This window comes from Trichogramma pretiosum, unplaced genomic scaffold (assembly GCF_000599845.2).
Source record: "Trichogramma pretiosum strain Unisexual culture from Peru unplaced genomic scaffold, Tpre_2.0 scaffold22, whole genome shotgun sequence".
NCBI lineage: Eukaryota > Metazoa > Arthropoda > Insecta > Hymenoptera > Trichogrammatidae > Trichogramma > Trichogramma pretiosum.
This window is the reverse complement of record NW_019640932.1, coordinates 203079-222974: the sequence shown is the minus strand read 5'-3', so window position 1 is coordinate 222974 and position 19896 is coordinate 203079. Positions and strand designations below refer to the sequence as shown.

At 45.0% G+C, this 19896-nt stretch overlaps 3 protein-coding genes across 6 annotated transcripts; 2 read left to right on the top strand and 1 right to left on the bottom strand.

Annotated features, from left to right (window-relative positions):
• Positions 1-466: 466 nt before the first annotated feature.
• On the bottom strand, positions 467-12119 carry LOC106648770 (laminin subunit beta-1). 3 transcript variants are annotated; one of them, XM_014365848.2, is made up of 14 exons: positions 12048-12119; positions 10039-10195; positions 8772-8840; positions 7334-7574; positions 6938-7249; positions 6155-6717; positions 5573-6078; positions 5083-5496; positions 4790-4997; positions 3756-4710; positions 3290-3692; positions 2530-3210; positions 1893-2454; positions 467-1504 (listed from the first exon to the last, which is right to left on the bottom strand). In XM_014365848.2, exons 2-14 carry the CDS (start codon positions 10097-10099, stop codon positions 1101-1103), a joined length of 5379 nt encoding a protein of 1792 aa, XP_014221334.1. In that variant the 5' UTR covers positions 10100-10195; positions 12048-12119; the 3' UTR covers positions 467-1100. The 3 variants fall into 3 exon arrangements, with proteins under 3 accessions (XP_014221334.1, XP_014221336.1, XP_014221335.1); XM_014365850.2 differs by having other exon boundaries at positions 7334-7571; XM_014365849.2 differs by having other exon boundaries at positions 12058-12118.
• A 1941-nt stretch (positions 12120-14060) lies between these two features.
• LOC106648790 lies at positions 14061-19177 on the top strand. 2 transcript variants are annotated; one of them, XR_002763382.1, is made up of 6 exons: positions 14061-14171; positions 14240-14640; positions 14716-15043; positions 15133-15162; positions 15244-16372; positions 17745-19177. XR_002763382.1 is itself a non-coding variant. In XM_023457779.1 (5 exons), exons 1-5 carry the CDS (start codon positions 14117-14119, stop codon positions 15870-15872), a joined length of 1443 nt encoding a protein of 480 aa, XP_023313547.1. In that variant the 5' UTR covers positions 14061-14116; the 3' UTR covers positions 15873-17383. The 2 variants fall into 2 exon arrangements, 1 of the variants encoding a protein (XP_023313547.1); XM_023457779.1 differs by lacking the exon at positions 17745-19177 and having other exon boundaries at positions 15244-17383.
• Positions 17942-18913, top strand: LOC106648724 (ankyrin repeat domain-containing protein 50-like). The gene has a single exon (XM_023457785.1). The coding sequence runs from the start codon at positions 17942-17944 to the stop codon at positions 18911-18913; it is 972 nt and encodes a 323-aa protein (XP_023313553.1).
• Positions 19178-19896: the final 719 nt, after the last annotated feature.

Genomic DNA, 19896 nt, shown 5'->3' with positions numbered 1-19896 from the left:
CAACAATTTTATTAACTAATTTTATTATAAATCATATACATTAAATATACTTATGAAGCATATAATAATTACACAAAGTATATAATATATAAGAATTTCTGACTTTTGGTTTAAGCCTTACAGTATATCATTCTTGTTCTTAAGTTTTTCTTCGTCAATAAAATCAAATTCTAGATATTATTCCATAAAAATTTTCGAAATGCGATTCGTAATAAAAACTTTGGTTTAGATGGGTATAGGAGCCAATATTTTAGAAGTTTTTAAAAGAAAATTTTACGACAAAATAAAGAGCGACCTTAATACATGTTAATTATTCTTTGATTTGAATCGCATAAAAGTACTAAAATTAGTTATTGTCTTATTGTAAAATGCACTTATAAAAATCAATCACATTTACATGTCATTGTGTGTAAAAAAATCATTTTCAATTCATATTTTATCTTTCATTAAAAAAAAAGGTTCATTTAAAAAATCGATCAACGTTATCGTAATAATATTTTTGTTTCAACACGAGATTGTTAGTCAATTAATTGTATATTTACAGTCTCGTATATTGACACAAGTATCATCATCTATAAATATGTATTTTACCATTTTATGGCACTCATACGTGAGGAATCGCAACGTGAGCTAAGTAAAACATGTAAAAAGTAAGGTATAGTGGTGTGAGAAAAAAAGTAGAAGTATAAAAAAAAACAAATGCCTCTTTGACTGTGAATGAAACCAAAGATTAAAGGATAAACTACTACGGTACAGAGCTTAAAATTATACGAACGCATATAAAAGATCTTTGTTCCAAAACTAAGAGAGTCTTCATCGTGTACTGGTGATATAGGCAATTATAGGCGATGCGCTTTCATCGCTGAACATATAAATATTTATAATTACATGTATAAACTCTATAAGTACCGATAAAAATACACACACACATGATAATTGTAATCAAGAATTCAGAACAACTCAATTATTACAAGATTAAAGCCGCTTTATAGTTCTAATTGATATGTTTTTGTTTTTTTGCTTTTTCATTTTTTCATCTTCACGCTCGTTTTGTTAGCCAACAACAAAGTGTCCGTGTAAGTCGCGCGCACATGATATTTTCAACACTGGCGATACAGCTGGGCCTTGCTCTCGAAGTGGGCCAGCTCGCGGTCCATCGCCTGGTTCAGACTGTCGACCTCGCCCATGAGCAGATTGAGCATGCGCTCGTTGTCCTTGTAGACGCTCTCCATGCCCTCGAGGTCCTTGTACTTGCTCTGGGTGTCGGCCGTCAGCTCCGAGGCGCGCTGCAGCAGGCTCTTGGTGCGCAGTATGTCGTCCTTGCTCTTGGTGTCGCGCTGCGACAGCGAGTCGCGCACCTGCATGTAGCGCCGGCCCATCAGGTCGGCGTTCGACTGCACCTTCTTGGCCTCCTCGGACAGGTCGTGGGCCTGGGCCTGGATCTCCTGCTTGATGATGAAGTCGTTGCGCACCGCCTCGGTCTGAAGCGACGTTAGTCGGACCTCTGCACAAAAATCACATGGAAAGTTGCATTATGTCGATATCTCACTCGAAGTTTCATTTTTTTACGTAAGTAATCGCGAGTTAAACTATGCCACGTATTTATAGACACGATTTATTTTTATTGTCTGCAAAACTATGTATACACATTTTGCCTATTTAGTTTATGTTAAACAATAAATGGTGTAAAAAACGTAACTTAATCAAACAAAATGGTTATTTTATTGCATAACCTGGAGGTCTGAAAAACATGACTCCAGGCAAAAAATGGTCTAATCTGCGATTACTAGGAAATATCTCACATTTTAAATTTAAGACGCCACCACCAATAAGTTTGTCTACTACCATAAGGTTTATTCCACAAAAGCAAGTAATTGAATAAATTAGCTTACCCAAATCATTGACGGAATTGTAAGTATCGTCGGCTTTTTTCTTGGCCTCTTTCGTGATCTGAGTTATCTCGTGCAGATCCCTCTGGGAGTTCTCGATGTCGGTCTCCGCCTTACCGATGGCCTCCTGAGCGAGCTCTTGACTGGCTCGCGTCTCTTGCAGCAGAGCAGTGACCTTAGCTGCCAGATCCTCCTGCTTCTGGGCGATCATTTTGGCCTCTTCCGCGCGATTGCGCATCTCTTCGGCGAGCGCCAAATCGCTCGATGTTTCTTGAAGGATACGATCGGGATCGCTGAGCGATCCGACGATTTCAGTGATCTGATCGGCCAGACCTTTGATTTGCTCCGGTGTCAATGTTATGCTCTTGTTCAAGACCTCTTGAGCCAGATCGCGGACCTCGGCTGGCGACGGTTGCTCGGCTTCCATGAGTAATTCGATCTTCCTGTTTACGTCGGCCAAATCCGACACCATTTTGTCCGACTGATTGCGGGCTGTTATGGCCAAGTCGAAAGCTTCTTGGGCATCGTGTCGAGCGTGCGCCGCTCCATCCCTGAGACGATGTACCTGTTTAAAAATTCATATTCATTAGTAAAGTACAAGCTCTTCGCGGCGATCGATAAAAAGTAAAGATAAACGCACATTTCTCAAGAGTTGCTCGGCCTCGTCTCTATGATCGCGAATCTTTTCAGCTTGTTTCTTGGCGACTTCGAGGGCCTGACTGGCTTTCGTCTTGGCACCCGAGTCGCATCCCAAGCCACCGCAGACGCCGCATCCAGCACCGCCGCAGCTGTCGCTGCAGTCGTCGACCTTGGAGCCGCAGATGTCCTCGTTGAGCATGGGAATGTGCGTCTTGAGCGCGGCGAGCTTCTCGTTCAGCTTCTCGAGCGAGTCCTTGTTCTGCTTCTGGTTGGCCGCGACGCTCACGCTGTTCTTGAGCAGCAGATTCTCCGTGTTCTTCTTGTAGCGCTCGGCGTCGGCCAGTATGCCGCTGGTCTCGGCGGCCATCCGCTCGGCTTGGCGCGACTGCTCGGCCATCTGCTGGGTGACGTTGAGCGCGCCCTGCACGTTGGACTCCTGGAGCCGATTGGCGTTCTCGCGCAGCTTGATCGCGTCCTCGTGCAGCTTGTCGATGCGGTTCTTGAAGCCCTTGAGGCTGGCGTCGGCTATGGTCACGTGATCCGTCACGCCGCTCAGCTGCGCGTTCAGGTCCTTGAGGATCTCGGCGTAGGCGTTGATTTCCTTGTCGAGGCTCGCAGCCGTCTCCTTCAGTTCTTCGAGATCTTGGCTCTTGACCGAGGAACTTTCGATCAGATCTTTGACCTGCGAATCGGAATAATAAATCAGTAAGCGAGTTCGGTACGAGACAGCAATCGAGTGAAGAATCAGCGAGGCCAATTACCAGGGCTATGCTCTTGTCGATCTCCATGAACTCCTGACTGTAGATGCCGGTCGTGCCGACCTTCTGGATGTTGGAGGCCTCGTCGATGACGTAGAGGGTCTTGTTCCTCAGGCCGTCGAGGATGTAGTCCCAGTTGTCGAAGCACTCGCCGCAGGGCGCGCAGCTGGGCGCGACGCCGATGTAGCTGCGGTCGCACTGGTCGCACTTGTCGCCGCCGATGCCCTCGAGGCAGACGCAGACGCCGGTCGTGCGATCGCACTGCTGGCTGGCCGAGCCTATGACGTCGCACTCGCACGGGTAGCACTGCACGTTGGGGTTGCCCCAGTAGTTGGTCTGGCACTCGTTGCAGCGACGCCCGCCGAAGCCCGGCTTGCACTCGCACGTGCCGTCGTACGGGTTACATCTGTGCAAGCGGAGGACATTCATTATACAAATGATGGCAAATCGAAGATTTTGAAAAACTCACTTGTCGGAGACGCTTCCAACGACGTCGCACTCGCAAGGATCGCAGCCCTCGCCGCTGGCGATCCTCCAATGATTTTCCTCGCACTGGTCGCAAATCTGGCCGATGACGTGGGGCAAGCAGGGGCACTGGCCGCTGGTCGGGTTGCACGGGCCAGCTCTGGCGTCGGTACCGAGGATGTTGCACTGGCAGGCCTGGCAGTTCTGCTGGAGCGCGTCGCCGTAGTAGTCGGCCTTGCAGACCTGGCAGTTGAAGCCGTCGGTGTTGTAGAGGCACTGCAGACACTTGCCGCTGTAGGGATCGCAATTGCCGGGCCTGGCCAGGTCCGTGTTGTTGTTGCACTCGCAGGACTGGCAGCTGCCTCCAGGAAGCTCGGGATTGCCGAAGTAGTTGTCGGCGCAGCTGTCGCAGCGAGCCCCGGCGTAGCCCTGGTCGCAGTCGCAGACCACGTCCTGGGTTTGGGGGTCCAGGGAGCAGCTGTCGGCGTACGAGTGGCCGCTGTCGACGGTGCCCGGGCAGGGGCAGGCTCGGCAGGGGATGTCCTCGCCGATCCGGGGATCGCCGTAGAACTGCTCGATGCACCTGTCGCAGTTGTGGCCCGTGGTGAAGTCCCTACAGTCGATGCAGCGGCCCGTGGCCGAGTCGCAGGTGTCGGCGTGGCCGTTGCACTCGCACCTGCGGCAGTGCGGGAAGTTCCAGAAGCCGGGCTCGCACTGGCCGCAGTCGCGTCCGTAGGTGTTGGGCCGGCACTTGCAGCGGCCCGTGTCGACGTCGCAGAAGTTGTCGAGGGAGCCGACGCCGTCGCAGTCGCAGTTGACGCAGCCCTCGGGCCCGAAGCCGTAAGTGCCGGGAGCGCAGCGATCGCAGCGACGTCCCACCACGTTCGGTTTGCAGGGGCACAGACCGCCGTAGTCTTTGCAGAGGAGACTGTGCGAACCCGTTGGATCGCAATCGCACTCTGAGAGTACGAATCATCGAATTAGTGACCGCATCCAGCGAAAGTAATCATCGAATATTGTAAAAGAGGTTTTGCTCACCGTGACCACCGTCGTAGACGTAAAGACCAATGCTGTTTTGGTATTTGGTACAAATCTCGCGGATATCGCTGCGGTTCTCGTACATGGAGTAGTAATCGTAGAAAGTGCTGTAATAGTCCTGACAGCGGTATCTCTCGTATTCTTGGCGACGATATTCGCCCGAGCCGGTGAAGAAGGGCAAACCGTCCAAACGAGGTCTCAGCACGATCTTTCGTACAAATGGGAGAAGAAAAATTTAATACAATTGTCCCTAGTCTGCGTGTAACTTATGACATTTGAAAATCGGGACTTACGGAATCGATCAAAATGGATGGAGTCGGACCATCGGCCGGTCCATTGAATTTCCTCAATTCCAGCTGGACGTTGTAGGTCTTTCCGGCTTCGAGGCAGACGGGCGGCATCGCCACCGAGCTCCTCTGGCTGGTCGACAGCTGCACCCAGAGCTTGTCGTACTCGGGCTGCCAGTCGGCGCAGGGACCCTCGGGATCGATGGGCTCGCTGCGCTCCACGGCGATCTGCGCGTCGTCCCACTCGCCCATGTGCTGCTTCGGCTCGTAGCGCACGATGATGTCGTACCACATGGACCGCTTGACGTTGTCGATGGTGAAGTTGAGGACCGAGCCCTCGAGCGCCTGCATGAAGCCGAGGCCGGTCCAGCTGTTGTTGCGCCCGTCGCGATACGGCTCGCGAATCACCACCTGGCAGTTCTGTAGAAACGAATGTTCAAGAGTTTTAGTCGTGAATATCGTGGAATTTTAAGATGTTTCATTATTTTACACTCACATCGGTGGGCCTGGACAATTCTCCCTCGTATGTGAGGAAATCGAGATCGCCGGTGTAGTAGCTCTGCTCGGGTTGATTGCAAGTACGGCCGGTGACGTGTGGTCTGCAGCGACACTGTCCGGTCTGGGGATCGCAGCTGTTGTCGAAGGCGCCGCCGATGTCGCAGTCGCAGGGCTTGCAGCCGTCCTGGGTCTCGCTGAGGCCCCAGAACTCGGGCATGCACTCGTTGCAGTCGCGGCCCGTGACGTAGCGCTTGCAGGTGCACTCGCCGCTGATCATGTTGCAGCCCTGATTGTCGACGGTGCCGAGGGTGTTGCAGGTGCAGGGCTGGCAGCCCTCCGGGTTCTCCTCCAAGAAGTTCCAGAAGCCGGCCTTGCAGCGGTCGCAGCGTCGCCCGTCGACGTTCACCTTGCAGTGGCAGCGGCCGGACTCCTCGCCGCTGAGCACGTCGGTGCGAGAGTCACAGATACCGTCGTCCAGGGAGCCTCTCGGGTCGCAGTCGCAAGCTGCGTAAGCAGTCAAAAGTAAAGTATTGAGCAATTTTCACCGAAGCGAAATTCAAGCGGTGGTTGTTGATCTTACGTTGACAAGCCTCGGGATCGCTGATGCGTCTCGCCGGGTCGTGATAGTAGAAGGGCTTGCAGAGCTCGCAGTTCTGTCCGCGGGTGTTGTGCTGGCAGTCGTCGCAGACGCCGCCGCTGACTCGGCCGCTCCTCGCGTACACGGCCTCGTCGAAGTGGCAGCTCTTGGAGTGCTCGTTGCAGTTGCAGGGCCTGCAGGCGTTGGTCTGCTTGCCCACGGCCGGCTTCCACGGCACGTCGTTGTAAAAGTCCTCGCACTTCTCGCAGTTGCGGCCCTTGGTGAAGTGGGTGCACTCGCAGCGGCCGTGGACCATCTCCTCCTCGTTGTCGACGCCCTCGAGGGGCAGACAGCGCGAGGCGTGGCCGTAGCACGAGCACGAGCCTCGGATCACCATGTCCTTGATCGCGTAGTAGTACTTCTCGCGGATCTCGGGCCGATTGTCGAGGAAGTCGTCGCCGAGGGTGTGCAGACGCGTGAAGTTTATCCGGAAGTTCGTCATCTTCAGTAAGCTCTGCACGTCGCTCGAGTACGGATTGTCGATTTTTATGTTGTTGGCCAGAACTCTAATTAAATCAACAAATAAAATGTCAAAGATAGCTCGGCAGGGTTAAAGTTAAGACAACTATTCGCCGAATAATGTTTTTTTCAAACGAAGCTTACATTCTCTCTAGCTCCTCTAATCTGATAAGCGTAAAAAGGAATCGTATTTTGTTAGTTTGAGGATGAACACTTGAGTGAATCGTTAGTACGTGAAAGATAAGGACAAGAGAGTAAGATTTGTACCTGAAAATGACCTCGCCATTGGTCGAGGGCTCGACGCTCGAGTATCGCGAGTCGCAGATGACGTCGGTGAGCTTGGTCGGCTGGTGCGTCGGCACGCCCGGGAAGGCACTCGCGCAGTCGTGGGCAAAGTAGCGATAGACGTGCCACGTCTGGCCAAAGTCGTAGGAGCGCTCGATCAGCATCGCCGCGGGCTTGAACGTCTGGAAGCTGATGATCACGTGGGTGAAGTGAAACTCCGCCTCGAGGTCCAGGGTGATCGAGACGTTCTCGACTCCGTTCTCGGCTTGCCACCAGGTTCTCGAGCCGCGCTTGCTGTGGATCACAAGGTAACGTAGCGATTTTCGTTAAGCTCGAGCTTTTATCGTCATTTTTCCAAACTAATTGTGCACGACTCACTAATCCTCGTGACCGCCGACGACATTGCCGATCTCGTGCTGGGTCCTCGGGTCTTTGGCATCGCAGAAGAAGCACTTCTTGCGCTCCTTGAGATGCGACACGATGCAGAAGCGCTCGGGTCCGTGTTGGCCGCAGGTCGAGGTCGCGTGCAGCTGATGACGCCGACCTATCAGCAGATTTCCCGTGGCCGGGTAACACGAGCTCTGCTCGCACGGATGAACCCGTTGAATGTATCCTCCTGCTTCGGTCGCAAAGAAGAAAAAAGAAAAATTATTTTTCGTCTCCGCGATGACTTTGGCATATCCCGTAACGAGATGGTTGAGAATTTTTTTCTTTCATAAGGGGAGTTTTATCTTATCGAAATTTTCGATTAAACAGATGTTACATGTTTTTTTTTCGGTATAATTATTATTATATCCGCCGTACCATTTGAATTTTCGAGTTACACATAAAGTATTAATGATACAGAGGAGCGAGTCGAAATAAATCAGAGTTGGTTAATCTGCTCTATATAAAAGAATATACGATAGCGAAAATAAATCCCCATGCTCCATGAGAATGTGGCGTGTATACGTGTATACAGTCGAGTACGCAAAACGCGCAGATTGTATATAGAAACCAAAGAGTATAAGGAAGCTGGCTAAAGTTCTTTGTTCCCATTACGCATCGCAAGCGCTTAGTTCTCTGCTCTCTGCGTTGCGCGCGAGCCAGTGTGAGTGTGTATGTGTGTATTAGGTTCCGAAAATAACGTGTACAAGCAGCACGTGTGAGACTCTAGCACAAGCTCTCGCTTACACAGCAGCTCTCTTGGCCAAAGTTCCTCCGATTCGCCGATGATCTGCCACACACCATATGTCCGCGTGTTATATTATAAATTAGCAGAGCCATGTAGGCAGCCTATACGAGTCTCTCGGGTATTATGCTCTCTTACATTAGATGAAATTTTTTTAGATCTTCCCAAGGCCTTTGTGTGTGTGTGTGTGTGTGTGTGTCAGAGAGAAACAGCTTCGGAGTTGGCTAGAGTTAGGAAACTACTGTGTGGTTTCGTGCACAGGCTACCTCGGGATCGCTGCCGATCGGCCGACGAGGACCACGGCCAAAGCTCGGGAGCCTCTGGCAATTCGATCGGTCGCTGCATTCGTTCCGATCGCTGCTGCTGATGCTGTTGTTCTTGTTGATGCTGTTGCCGGTATTGGAGGCGAACGGCGCTCGTGCGAGACTCCATCGCCGCCACTTCGATCAATTTTCTGCGCTCGCATTCTTTCGTCGATTTGGCTTTAGCGCACATTTCATATGGTTTTCGTTAAGTCATGGGGTTTGTTTTACCACTAGTACATTGTATGGCATATTGTTTCTTTCGAATAGCTCTTACGTCGTATTCAAATATCAGCGACATTATATGGGAAAACGAGAAGTATAGAAAAAAATAAAAGCTTACCTCGTGACGAGGGCACTCGCGAGTAATTTCTGTAATCGCTGTAGGCTGCGTCAACGGAGTCCGAAATAGCTGCAAACATACGATAAAACGATCGGACATTAGTTTCGTTTGGACTGCAGAAGCCGACGACATATTTCGATGAATGCACAGATGACGATAAATATTAAATGTATGCGCGATAATATGCATATGCTCATAAAGCGACTTTTGCCCGTCAGTCGACACGATTGTAATTTTCATCGAACGCGTAGGATGATTTTTCAATGAAAATTCGCTATCTCCTTGCGGCTTCCCCATTTATATGGCGGCCTGAGATTATCAGCCGAAGCATGTATGTAATACGCATAGGAAAAGCGAGCAAAACGACCTGCAGGCCTCCACAGCGGATGTTTACCGAGAATCTCTCGTCGTCGACGACGATTCTCATAAATGCTATATAAATTATTAACTTATAAATTCCAACTATAATCTTTGAAAAATCGATCGTGCCGCATGCTATTTAATTGGAAAATGACGAAAATTCCAAGTCCGGTCCGGACATCCCAAACAGTGTATATAATTTCTGTAGTTTATTATGATCGTGAGCCGCGCACGACGATCAGTTGCATTATACGATGAAAGGCTTTCGTCTGGTACTTTGATAAGATATAGCTTTATGAATAAGTATTATATATGAATTGACCTCGGCGACCCTTTCGTGCGTGTGAAGTGACGAATCACCGAATTACAATATGCATTATTGTACCAAAAAACGTTGTCGATTTAGCCACTTCACAGCTATTCATTCATTTTTCCCCCTTTTTTCTCAAATAGTGAGCTACAAACAAGTGCAAAATCAAGCTTTCAAGACAATACATATAAAATTGTTTATTATCTAATATTCGTGAAATTATGTGAGAGCAGTAGCGTATCTATATGTTCGAGTATATGAATGAAATACCCCCGCGATGTGGACATGAATAATACGAATAATAAGTCATTAAAAATTTATACTTGGAAGATGGCTCAGTTTTTCAAACAAATCCACCAAGTTTCTACTCGCTATAATATTTCACGATGACTAGTGTAATTTTATACGAAGCACGGCTGAGAATTCGCGATCAAGGCACGGCGACGGTGACGTGGACTTGGAAAAAAGCTCGCGACAAAAGTCCCCCGCTCGCGGACTTGTCATAACGTTACACGATCGCCCGCTTACTTATACTTGTATGAAATTTGCAAATTATCATGAACGAAGCGGATACACACACACACAAAAAGAACTTACCTGTTAGATAAAATAAAAATATGCCGATGAAAAAGTAATGAGCCATCGTTTCGTTTTTCATGTTTGGTCGATTTTGTTGCAACTCGTTGCGAAAAAAATTTGGACGATCAGCGAGGGGGGAGCGTGGCGCTCTTGAATTCCTCTACTCCATCGTCATCTGCGCACGTGGGATGATGCGTGTCGGGAAAGAAAAACCATTAGTTTGAGATGAAAAATGTAGAGAAAAAAGAAGCGAAAGAAAGAAATAGTCGTATCTTCGCAAGAGAGCGATATTCGCGAGCTACTTTACCAAAATAGCTCGGTGAACTACGAATTCGAAATCTTATTATAATTTACAAGAGCGAGTGAAGCTTTGAACTCTTTTATTAGCCATTACTTTTTTATCATTAAAGGGCGTCAAGAATGTCGAATCATGGACGATTTGAAAAATGTGAAAAATTTCGAAAGTCATTTTACAAGTTCATTCAGTTTTATTTAATAATTAACTTTTGAAAACCAGACGATTGTCCCATAATTTTTCAAGTGCAGAGACAGCACGTGATCTCGTCTCGCATTGCCGTCTGTTCTCATCTCTCTTTCTCTCTCTTTCTCGAGTACCTTAGCCGCGTTTCGTTTGTAAAAAAATCCGAGTGCACACAACTGTACTTTCTCCGCACGCGCGCGCGAGTGCGCACCAACAGACCATCGGCCTAAACAACGATAATAATACTTATGCACGACTGTCTGGAGCGTTTGCGGGCACCTTACATCGTAGCATTGTACATGTGCACAGACACGCACACTGACACAGAGGCTTACGCACGAGGATGTTATTCTCCTCTCTCGCACACGCTTCGCAGCAGCCAACTCGAGCTTCGCACGTACGTGAAGGATCAGAGATAGGCGCGCGCGCGCGTGAGCGACGACAATCCGAGCTGCGCACCGGCTCTCTATTGTTCGTCCACCCCTGCAGTCGTACTCAACAGCTGAACGAAGAGAAGAAGCTCGAAATTTTGAGGCGCTGGAGAGAAGAAAAAAAGCCAACGGATTCCAAGAAATGTACTCGCACGACGAATGTATAATAACACGCGAAAGTCGGAGCTATTTTGATCGGGAAAAATCGTTGGGCGCTCTCTCGTTTTGTTTAATCTCTAAGCACGCGAGAGCTTTGAGCCATTATATATTATATGGTCGTGCGTTGTACACAATTCACTGGAGTGCGCAATCAGTGCCACTGCACGGGCACGCACAGAAGTGCAGCTGCAGTCATAGCGTTGAACTCTCGAGTGCAGGAAGAAACGTATACACACTCGCACATACAGAGAGCGAGAGAGGCACGAGTCACAAAAATAGCTGCCTGCAGTCCAAAGTCTCCCTCGCGAAGCATTTCTTCGTTGTTATATATGTGCAATTGTATACATCTCGCTTCTCTGCACTGCTTTTATCACTTTTTACGTCCGTGTTTATGCACTGCATTTTCTTCGTGCATAGGCAGGTCGGAACAATGCTTTTACGATCACTGGATGTACTTTAAACGAGCACCAAAAAAAAGTCAAACGCACATTCGAGGACACATTTAAAATACATTGACATATCGGATTATTGGTACTGTAGACGCGTATTATATTCGAGGAGTAGAATCGTGGGAGCGAGACGAACCGATGCACGAGTAGAGCAGCAGCAGCAGCAGCAGCAGCAGCATGCCGCGAGCACGAAAAGATCTAGCGGTCGATGCACGCATGTATACAGAACGTGCGTATACACAAAAACAAGCCGTGCCGCGCGCACCTTCCTCTACCTGCTCCACTGCTGCACGCTGCATTTATGTAAGATCCTTAGAGTGAAAGAGAGAAAGAGAGACGGCACTGAAAACGCAGCAACATCTAACGCACATGCCCTTCAATTTTTCAAACAACAAAACGCACTATCTTGAACTATATTACGAACTATTTATTATTTATTTCAAAAATTAAATGCAAGACACGCGTCAACGCGACAAGAGATTATAATGTGCAGCCTATATAATATACCTGCACCTACGCGATAGATGTAACGATATGGAGGCCCCGTCGCGTTGTATATAGCATCACATAGGCTCGTTCTCTAGCCTGTGACTGCCGTCGTCGCTCGCTCGCTCGCTCGTCGTGTATCCGCAGCAGCCGCACTTCTCTCTCTCTCTCTCATTCTCTCTCTCTCTCTCTCCAGCGCACAGGGATCCACCGAGTCAATGGTGCGCGTTGATCGGCCGGCGTACATATACGTTCATGGGTGGGAGGAAAGGGGACTTTTGTGCCTGTATACGCGTATGTATGCACGCGTTCCGAGAGAGCAACAGAGACGGCTGCGATCGAGCGAGACCAACGACCAAGAGAGAAAGAGAGAAAGAAAGAGAAATAAAGAGCGGAGAGAGTGCCAGTATACTGCAGCGGCGCACTGCTCTCGTCTGCGTTTACGCTCTTTCTTTCGACTTTATTTCGCACCACTTTTTCCCTCGCAGCTCGATTGTTTACGATCAATGGGAATTATTTAGCCGTTCGTTCGTTATTATTGCAGCATCAGCTATATAAAATGATTACGGAGTCATTGATCCGTCGATTCATTTTTATGCAATTATAATGCGCGCGCGATTCTATTTATTGCAGCATCGTTGAATAGCGCGCCTCGTGTTTTATCAATTATCCCCGTTTCCAATGAAAGTACTTTTGAGCGATACAACATTTTTTGTTTCAAGATATTTTTCTATATAGTACCCCAATAGGCAGACATTTCTTTCGAAGCGATCCGAACAAAGCGCGACGAGCGGTCCCGCTCTAAGTCTAAGTGGCTATTTTTACATTTTTAGACAGCCTCTTTATCACGAGCGCGTGTACGTATAAACATGTATTTATATTATATATATGCAATACACAGAAGGCACAAGACTCATAGCGAAACTGAGCGATAAAAGTCAAGCCATATCGTGCGAGCAATAGACGAGCGAAGGCTTCTTCTCTTCCCAAATAGCTTGCGCGTTACGAAAAATCACGCCCAACTTTGCAGCTTTACGGCATACTTTATGTACATGTGCGAACTATTAGTATCGCGCGTGTACCCTTCTTTCTTCTGCGGCCTCTCTGCCTGGCTCCGGCTCAATTGTAAATTATCAGCGCTCCGCGCGATTCAATATGCGGCAGCAGCCGGCCGGCCTTTTTTCAAAACGAAATGCGAGCCGCAGCAGCAGCACAAGTAGCCGCGTATCATCGTGTACGAATACACACGCGCTTCCCTTATCTGTCTTTCTTCGCTCGTCTCAATCTGCGCGCCAACATTATATACATATATATAGTACCGACGCCTTCATTTCCGTCTCTTTCTCTCTTCCTCTATTTCGGTCGGCTTTTTGCTGCCGCGTATTACAGCCAACGTTATAGACGCTTCGTGCTCGCAGCATCATCGTCGTTGATTAATACATTCATCGACGCCCTATTTTCTCGTCATTCTTTTTGTAACGCGATTCATTTTTGCGATTCACCTTTACTTACCAAGTCAGGATTTCGATCGAAAATTTATTCAATCATTATGTACGTCACGCGCAAAATGAATGAAATCGATTGCAAAATATCAAGCTCGCTCCTGAAAGCTCGACTCAATGGATTAAAAAATCGTCTCTTTTGAGCTACTCCTGCTGCAATGCAACCCCATTTGCTTCCCAACATTTAATCGGATCTTTTTAAGACGCGATTCTAATGGATATTTTTTCCCCGAAGCTCCTGCGTGACTCGCGGATTGCCGCCGCATCGCTTTGAGTGACGCGACGTAACAAAAATTCACGATAAATACATATATAATAATTTATCTTATACTTTACATCCGGCGAAAAATCGTAAAACTTGAAGCGTATCGATTCATAACTGGATCGTACTAGAAAACGTATGCACGCGAGAAGTGTACTCTCAATTTATGCAGCTGGGAATTTATAGCAGCGTAGATTCGATGTTTACGAACGAATTCACCCCGTAAGAGGAAAGCTCGAGAGATCATCGACTCATCGTTGATCTCGAAGACATGTCTCGCGCTAGATCAACGATACCAGTCAAGTCTAATTAGTTAACCAGGAGACATGCATTACTTGGTTTTCGCAACGCTCCTGCTCATCACTCAATTTCTTCAAGTCCGTGAGTTAAATATTAATCTTGTCGATACAACCATTGGGGCCCCTTAAATATCAACAACGATCTCACAGTCGCCGACTGCGGGCTCAAAGTCAAAACGAGCTTTCACGACAAATCACCGCTGCTGCTGGATCATGAGCTGAATTTCATCTATCCGCCGTCAAGCCATCCAGAGTGGGTGAGATTGCGATGGTTTCAAGACCGCCTCGTCTACTGCCCGGGTGGGACCATACATCTCGGTGAGAATCGGCAGTTGCTGGCGAGGGACGAAACACCCTACAATTTGCCACCTGTTGTGCGCTGCATCAAGGACGCCATACTCGAATTAGAGGACCAAGATCACGTTCGATTCAACTTGGAATTTTTGTCGTGCAACGTTAATCCCGAGGTCGTAGATTGGGCCACTGGTGAGACTTGCGGCAGGGGCAGCGTACAACATCTCGGCTTTCCACTTGATTCGCAAATCGCCAAGGTACAAGCTCGTTCAAGCTACCCAGTCATATCTGTCAAAAAATTAAAAAATCGCTTCTTTCGTGATAACGTCTAGCCGTCGATCAAGCTGTGCTACGTCAACGACGTGGCAACGACTACTTGGGCTTACAGCGTCATACCGGCCGCGATCGAAAACAGACAGGTCATCAAGAGCAACAAGGAGACGTTCAGCAAAGGTAAGCTCTTCGAGGATATTACCGTGGCCAAGTACTACGTGGGCTGCGTACAAGTCGAGACTTTCATGGACATATTTCGCGAAGAAGGCCAGGATAGCTACGACATGGACGACGGCAGAGAGCCGACCGAGGAAGAAAGAAAAAAGAAGCAGCAGCGAGAAGACGAGCTAAGAGACTATGTTAGCCGATACATTCGTCCCATGATAGGTATCTTACAAATATTCAATAATAATAATTATCGTTTTACAAAAATAAATTATTAATTTGACTCTTGGTGATAATTTTGATTTTGCTAGCGAAGAAAAAAAAGACAGATCCTGAGGTCGGTATGTATTAATTTATGAGAATTTGATTGTGTTAGATTAATATTCGTCAGTCACTATAATTGGAGAATTACTTTTGAACAGACGACGACAAAATGTCAGATACGGATGTCCCCGCCGCTGCCGCTGCCCCTGCTCCCGATGCTTCAGACGACAAACTGCCTTTGAACTATCTCGTGAAGGGTCACCTCATAGCTAAAGCCGACAAGTTTTACGCAGCCGAGCAGTACGTGACGTATTTCTACGCCAACGCCGTGCCCATGTGGAACAGCATCAATAACGGCAATTGGAAGCACATGGAGGACAAGATAGTGAGGCCATTGGCGGCCACGAAGGGCGACATCGAGGTTTGGGTCGGGGCTTTCGGAGTGCTTCGGCTCGAGGGTAAAGACATTTATCTGGGAAAACGCAAGAGGCAAGAGCATCCGGTGATGCCCGTGCCCAAGATCCTATTCAAGGTCGCCTACAGTCGGCAATCGAATCAAGGACTCGTCTTTTTGGCCGCCAACAATCCGTATCTGGAGGATGCGCAGGTGGCCGATTACATAGTTTGTCCTGAGTATCCTCGTTGTCGCGAGCTCCACGACAAATTCAACAACAAGGACAAGGGCTTCATGTACTGCTGCTCCATACCTGACTTTTTAGCCAATCCGGAGGTGCAGACTCTTGGCCTGCCGATCGGCGTGCCCAACGACATTGCCCCAATTCTATAATGATCCGAGGTGCGGTGGCGCAAGCACCGAACTCTAAGAGCCTGGCATAAAATGTTTCTTTCAATTGCATTAGTTCATTCGTATGCGTTGATCTTTCTATTTACTTTATTCCGATCATTTTATTCACATGCTATCTTGTTATGTATGCATTGCAAAACAAGTTCGGAACACGCCTCGATGAATGATAGCCAAATAAGTAAATTAAAAAAAAAATACGTTCATGATTTTTTCAAACGAGTATGCCGAGCTAGAATAGTATTTTTATTTCTCATTATCAATAGTCTGAACGCAGATGTAACACGAGAAGCAAGCTTCGATATTGTTTTACCTTCGTGGATATTACAACTGCGCACTGATTCGATTATGCCACTAAGTCAAGTTCAAGGATGGATTATATAAGTTTATTTTCATATACAGTTTTTTCTTGCTCGCTCGAATCCAGAATAATTTAACTACATCTTTAGCAAGATGCAAATCAATTACTTGATTCTGCATTGAAGGTATAGTGATTGAAATCGATTTCAATTAATTATGAGAAATAACTAAAAAAATAGACATGGTTGCATTGAGTACAAAAATAACAAAAAAACATTTCATAAAAAATCAAGAAAAAAACCCATGGTCGATTGAATTAATTCAATCGTTTCACAGCATTATTACCCCATAAAACCTATTGCTCCTAAGTGTACAAACAACTTGAACAATTTTATTCAACGAAGCCGCGAATGAATTACATGATATACCGTATGTCACGCGAGAATTTCGGATCTTATTGAAAACCGCCGCCAATACATTGGCAAAGGGCTTCCGCATGAAAAATATTTTTATAAAGTTTTGTGTATTGAGGAAAAAATTCGTACATGACAATTTTTATTTTCGTATACGAATCTCTAAGTAACCCTAGAGATCTCTAGAGTTTCGTGTAAATTTCCCCTGAATTGACACTACATTTTTATAAATGACCACTAATATAAACTAACTAAACCTTTAATATTGATAAACTAAAATGGCCAACTTTGGGTTTCTGAAAAAGTATCATAGAAGACCCCAATTTTACAAAAATTTTTTGGGACAAATCTGACATCGAAAACAACAAGTTCTGCATCTTCATAGAGGAAGCTATGTGATAGGCTTGAAAATGAGATTTGGAACAAGACGTCGTAGGAAAATTTGGCATATTTGGAACATATTTGGAAACTACATTGAATTACCAACAAATGTCTGTATGTATGTTTGCCTTTTCGGCCTTTTGGCTAAGATAGAAGTAAGTGGTGTCTTTTAAAGGGAATCTTGCACGAAATTGTAGAAATCTCTATGTTTTTTTGGAGTTTCTTATACAAAAATGAAAACTGTCGCATACAAATTTTTCCTTCAATAACTAAACCCTTTCAGTAATATAATTTTTTATGAGGAAGCTCTTTGCCAATAAATTGGCAGCGGTTTTTTTTCGAATATACATTAAAAACAAATAGAAATATGAGTCATAGTTTTCATCCCCCTCAAAAATTACTCCGTGGCAGTTACTTCAAGTGAGGAGCGATTTTAGTAAAAATAAGTAAAAAATGGAATTGTTAAAAGTCACCGAAAAAAATGTTATGCGTGAAATTTAGAATTTTCAATGGAAAAAACATGTTCTAGTGATCATTTTTCATGATTTCTTATGAGAAGAAAATTTTTTTTTAAATTAATAATGTTTGCACATTAGATTCTTTAAAAACACATCAAAAAATTTTTTTATGTCAAAAAAATATTGAGTTTCTGTATTCTGTATATGTAGTATGAGCTTTTTAAGCTCTCGCTTCTGTACTGCTTTTGTTTTTATTTTTAACGTTTCATCTCACATCCTGTTATTCATAGTTCGATATATTTCAGAAACGGCAGTAGTAATCATGTTAATAGAAGGAAATTCTTGAAATCAACATAAGATACACAAAATCAGTAGAGGGGATGACAGAAGAGTCGGCAGTTTATTCAATTTGGCGACTAAATAACAGTTTTCCGTCGTATTGAAAGCGGCTCGGAGCTATTAATTCGTTAAAGTGTTTCTGGTCAAAAACTAAAGTGAAACCATGTCTCTCGAATATTGTGAGTTAAAATTCCTCGATGCCGTTGGTGCGCAAAATTTAGATTTAATGGAATCCTTATTAAAAAGAGGTACCGACCCAAATGCGGTTGTTATCGATTTTGACTGGACAGCTCTGCATTTTATATGTTCTGAACATAAGTTCACGAAGATCCATTTGAAAATGATTCAATTTCTTATCCAGTATGGTGCCGACGTAAATATACAAGATGAAGATGGTAACAGTCCGATGATGATTCTGTTTAATAAGGAATATAATGAATCTAATGATATGGGATTACGCATCGAGGCATTGGAATTACTACTGAAAAACGGAGCCGATGTCACACTCGTCAACAACGATAGTGAAACTATATTCAGAAATATTATTCTTTGTAATCCAGCAAATCCAGACACTGCAGTGGCGCTTGAAGTGCTTTTGAAAAACGGCGCTGATCCAAATATGGTTGATGGCGAAGACATGACAGCTCTGAATTTTTTATGCAATCAACCTTGCTTTACAAAAGTCCACTTAAAAATGATTCAAATTTTAATTCAGTATAATGCCGACGTTAATATCCAAGATCAAGGCGGTCACAGTCCTATAATGAATTTATTTCGTGGGGCAAAAAATTACAAATTACGCTTAGAAGTTTTCAAGTTATTACTTGAAAACGGAACTGATGTCACACTTGTCGACCACCGGGGTGATACAATATTACATATTATCTTTTACTACAATGCAGCAAATAATCCATTCCTTCTAGAAGCAGTTGAACTGCTGTTAAAAAGTGGAATAGACGTAAATATCAAAAATGATGACGGATATTCTGCATTTCATGAAGCGAATAGTTACTTGAAACACCGAAAAGTAATCGAACTACTTTTGAAAAATGGTGCCGATCCGAATGGGATGGTTGACAATAGCATGCCACCTACAGATTTTTTAAGTTTTTATTGGCAATCGAAAATGGGGTGAGCGTGAATATACAAAATGAAGTCATCAAGTTTTTAGGCACTGTGGACTTAGTATCTGTATATAAAGTAGTTATAAATTATAAATTTTCAATCCGATACACATATTGATGTAATTGTTATATAAGTTCATCGTTGTAAACGAGTAAAATGAAAACATTGAATGGTTCAACAGTCTCTCATGTGAAATCGTTCATACATGTAGACGACAAGTCATAATTAAAATTTACATGAATTATTAAAAAAAAAATCATACTTTTGCATGCAACATATGGTTTTTACTTATTTTAATTACCTTTTTACAATCCATAAAATTCAATCCTGCATTCAAATACAGTTATTTTGAAAAATATATTGAGATTAATCCATCAGAAAAAGAACAAGGCAGCTTTTGCTTCGTGCGATTATTATGATCATTGGTAAAATAAAGTATAGTATGCACCACATTGATTAATTAGCTATGTAAAGTATAGTATACATTATATTGGATATTGAGTGACGTACACTTTCAGACGTTCGACGTTGTTTAATGTTTGAAACCAATGGTCAAGCCTTCTAGACTCAATCGTTGGATTGATACAGTAGTCGAGTAGTTTATATTCATAATTAAATTGTCCTTAAAATCTACAAATATTCCGACATATTATCCAAATAACTTTAATACTTTTATAACATTTGCATCATTTATGCAAATATTACCTCAGAAAAGTTCGTTCCAATTTCGACTCATTGTCAGTAAATTCAATTGTGTCCTTGGAATTTTATGAAGATTGAGGTAAAATATGGTTTTTAATAACTCGAGCGAAGCAGAATTATTGAATTTTAAACTATAAAAACGCACCCCACAAAAAGAACTGTATTTTAGCGAAATTGAGAAATTTTTAAAATCTAAAAGCGTCATTAAAAAGGCGAGATGAAAGCCTAGTTGATTAATTATTGAATTTTTGCCTATGAGTGATTATGCTAAGCCGTTACGCGGGCCGAGTC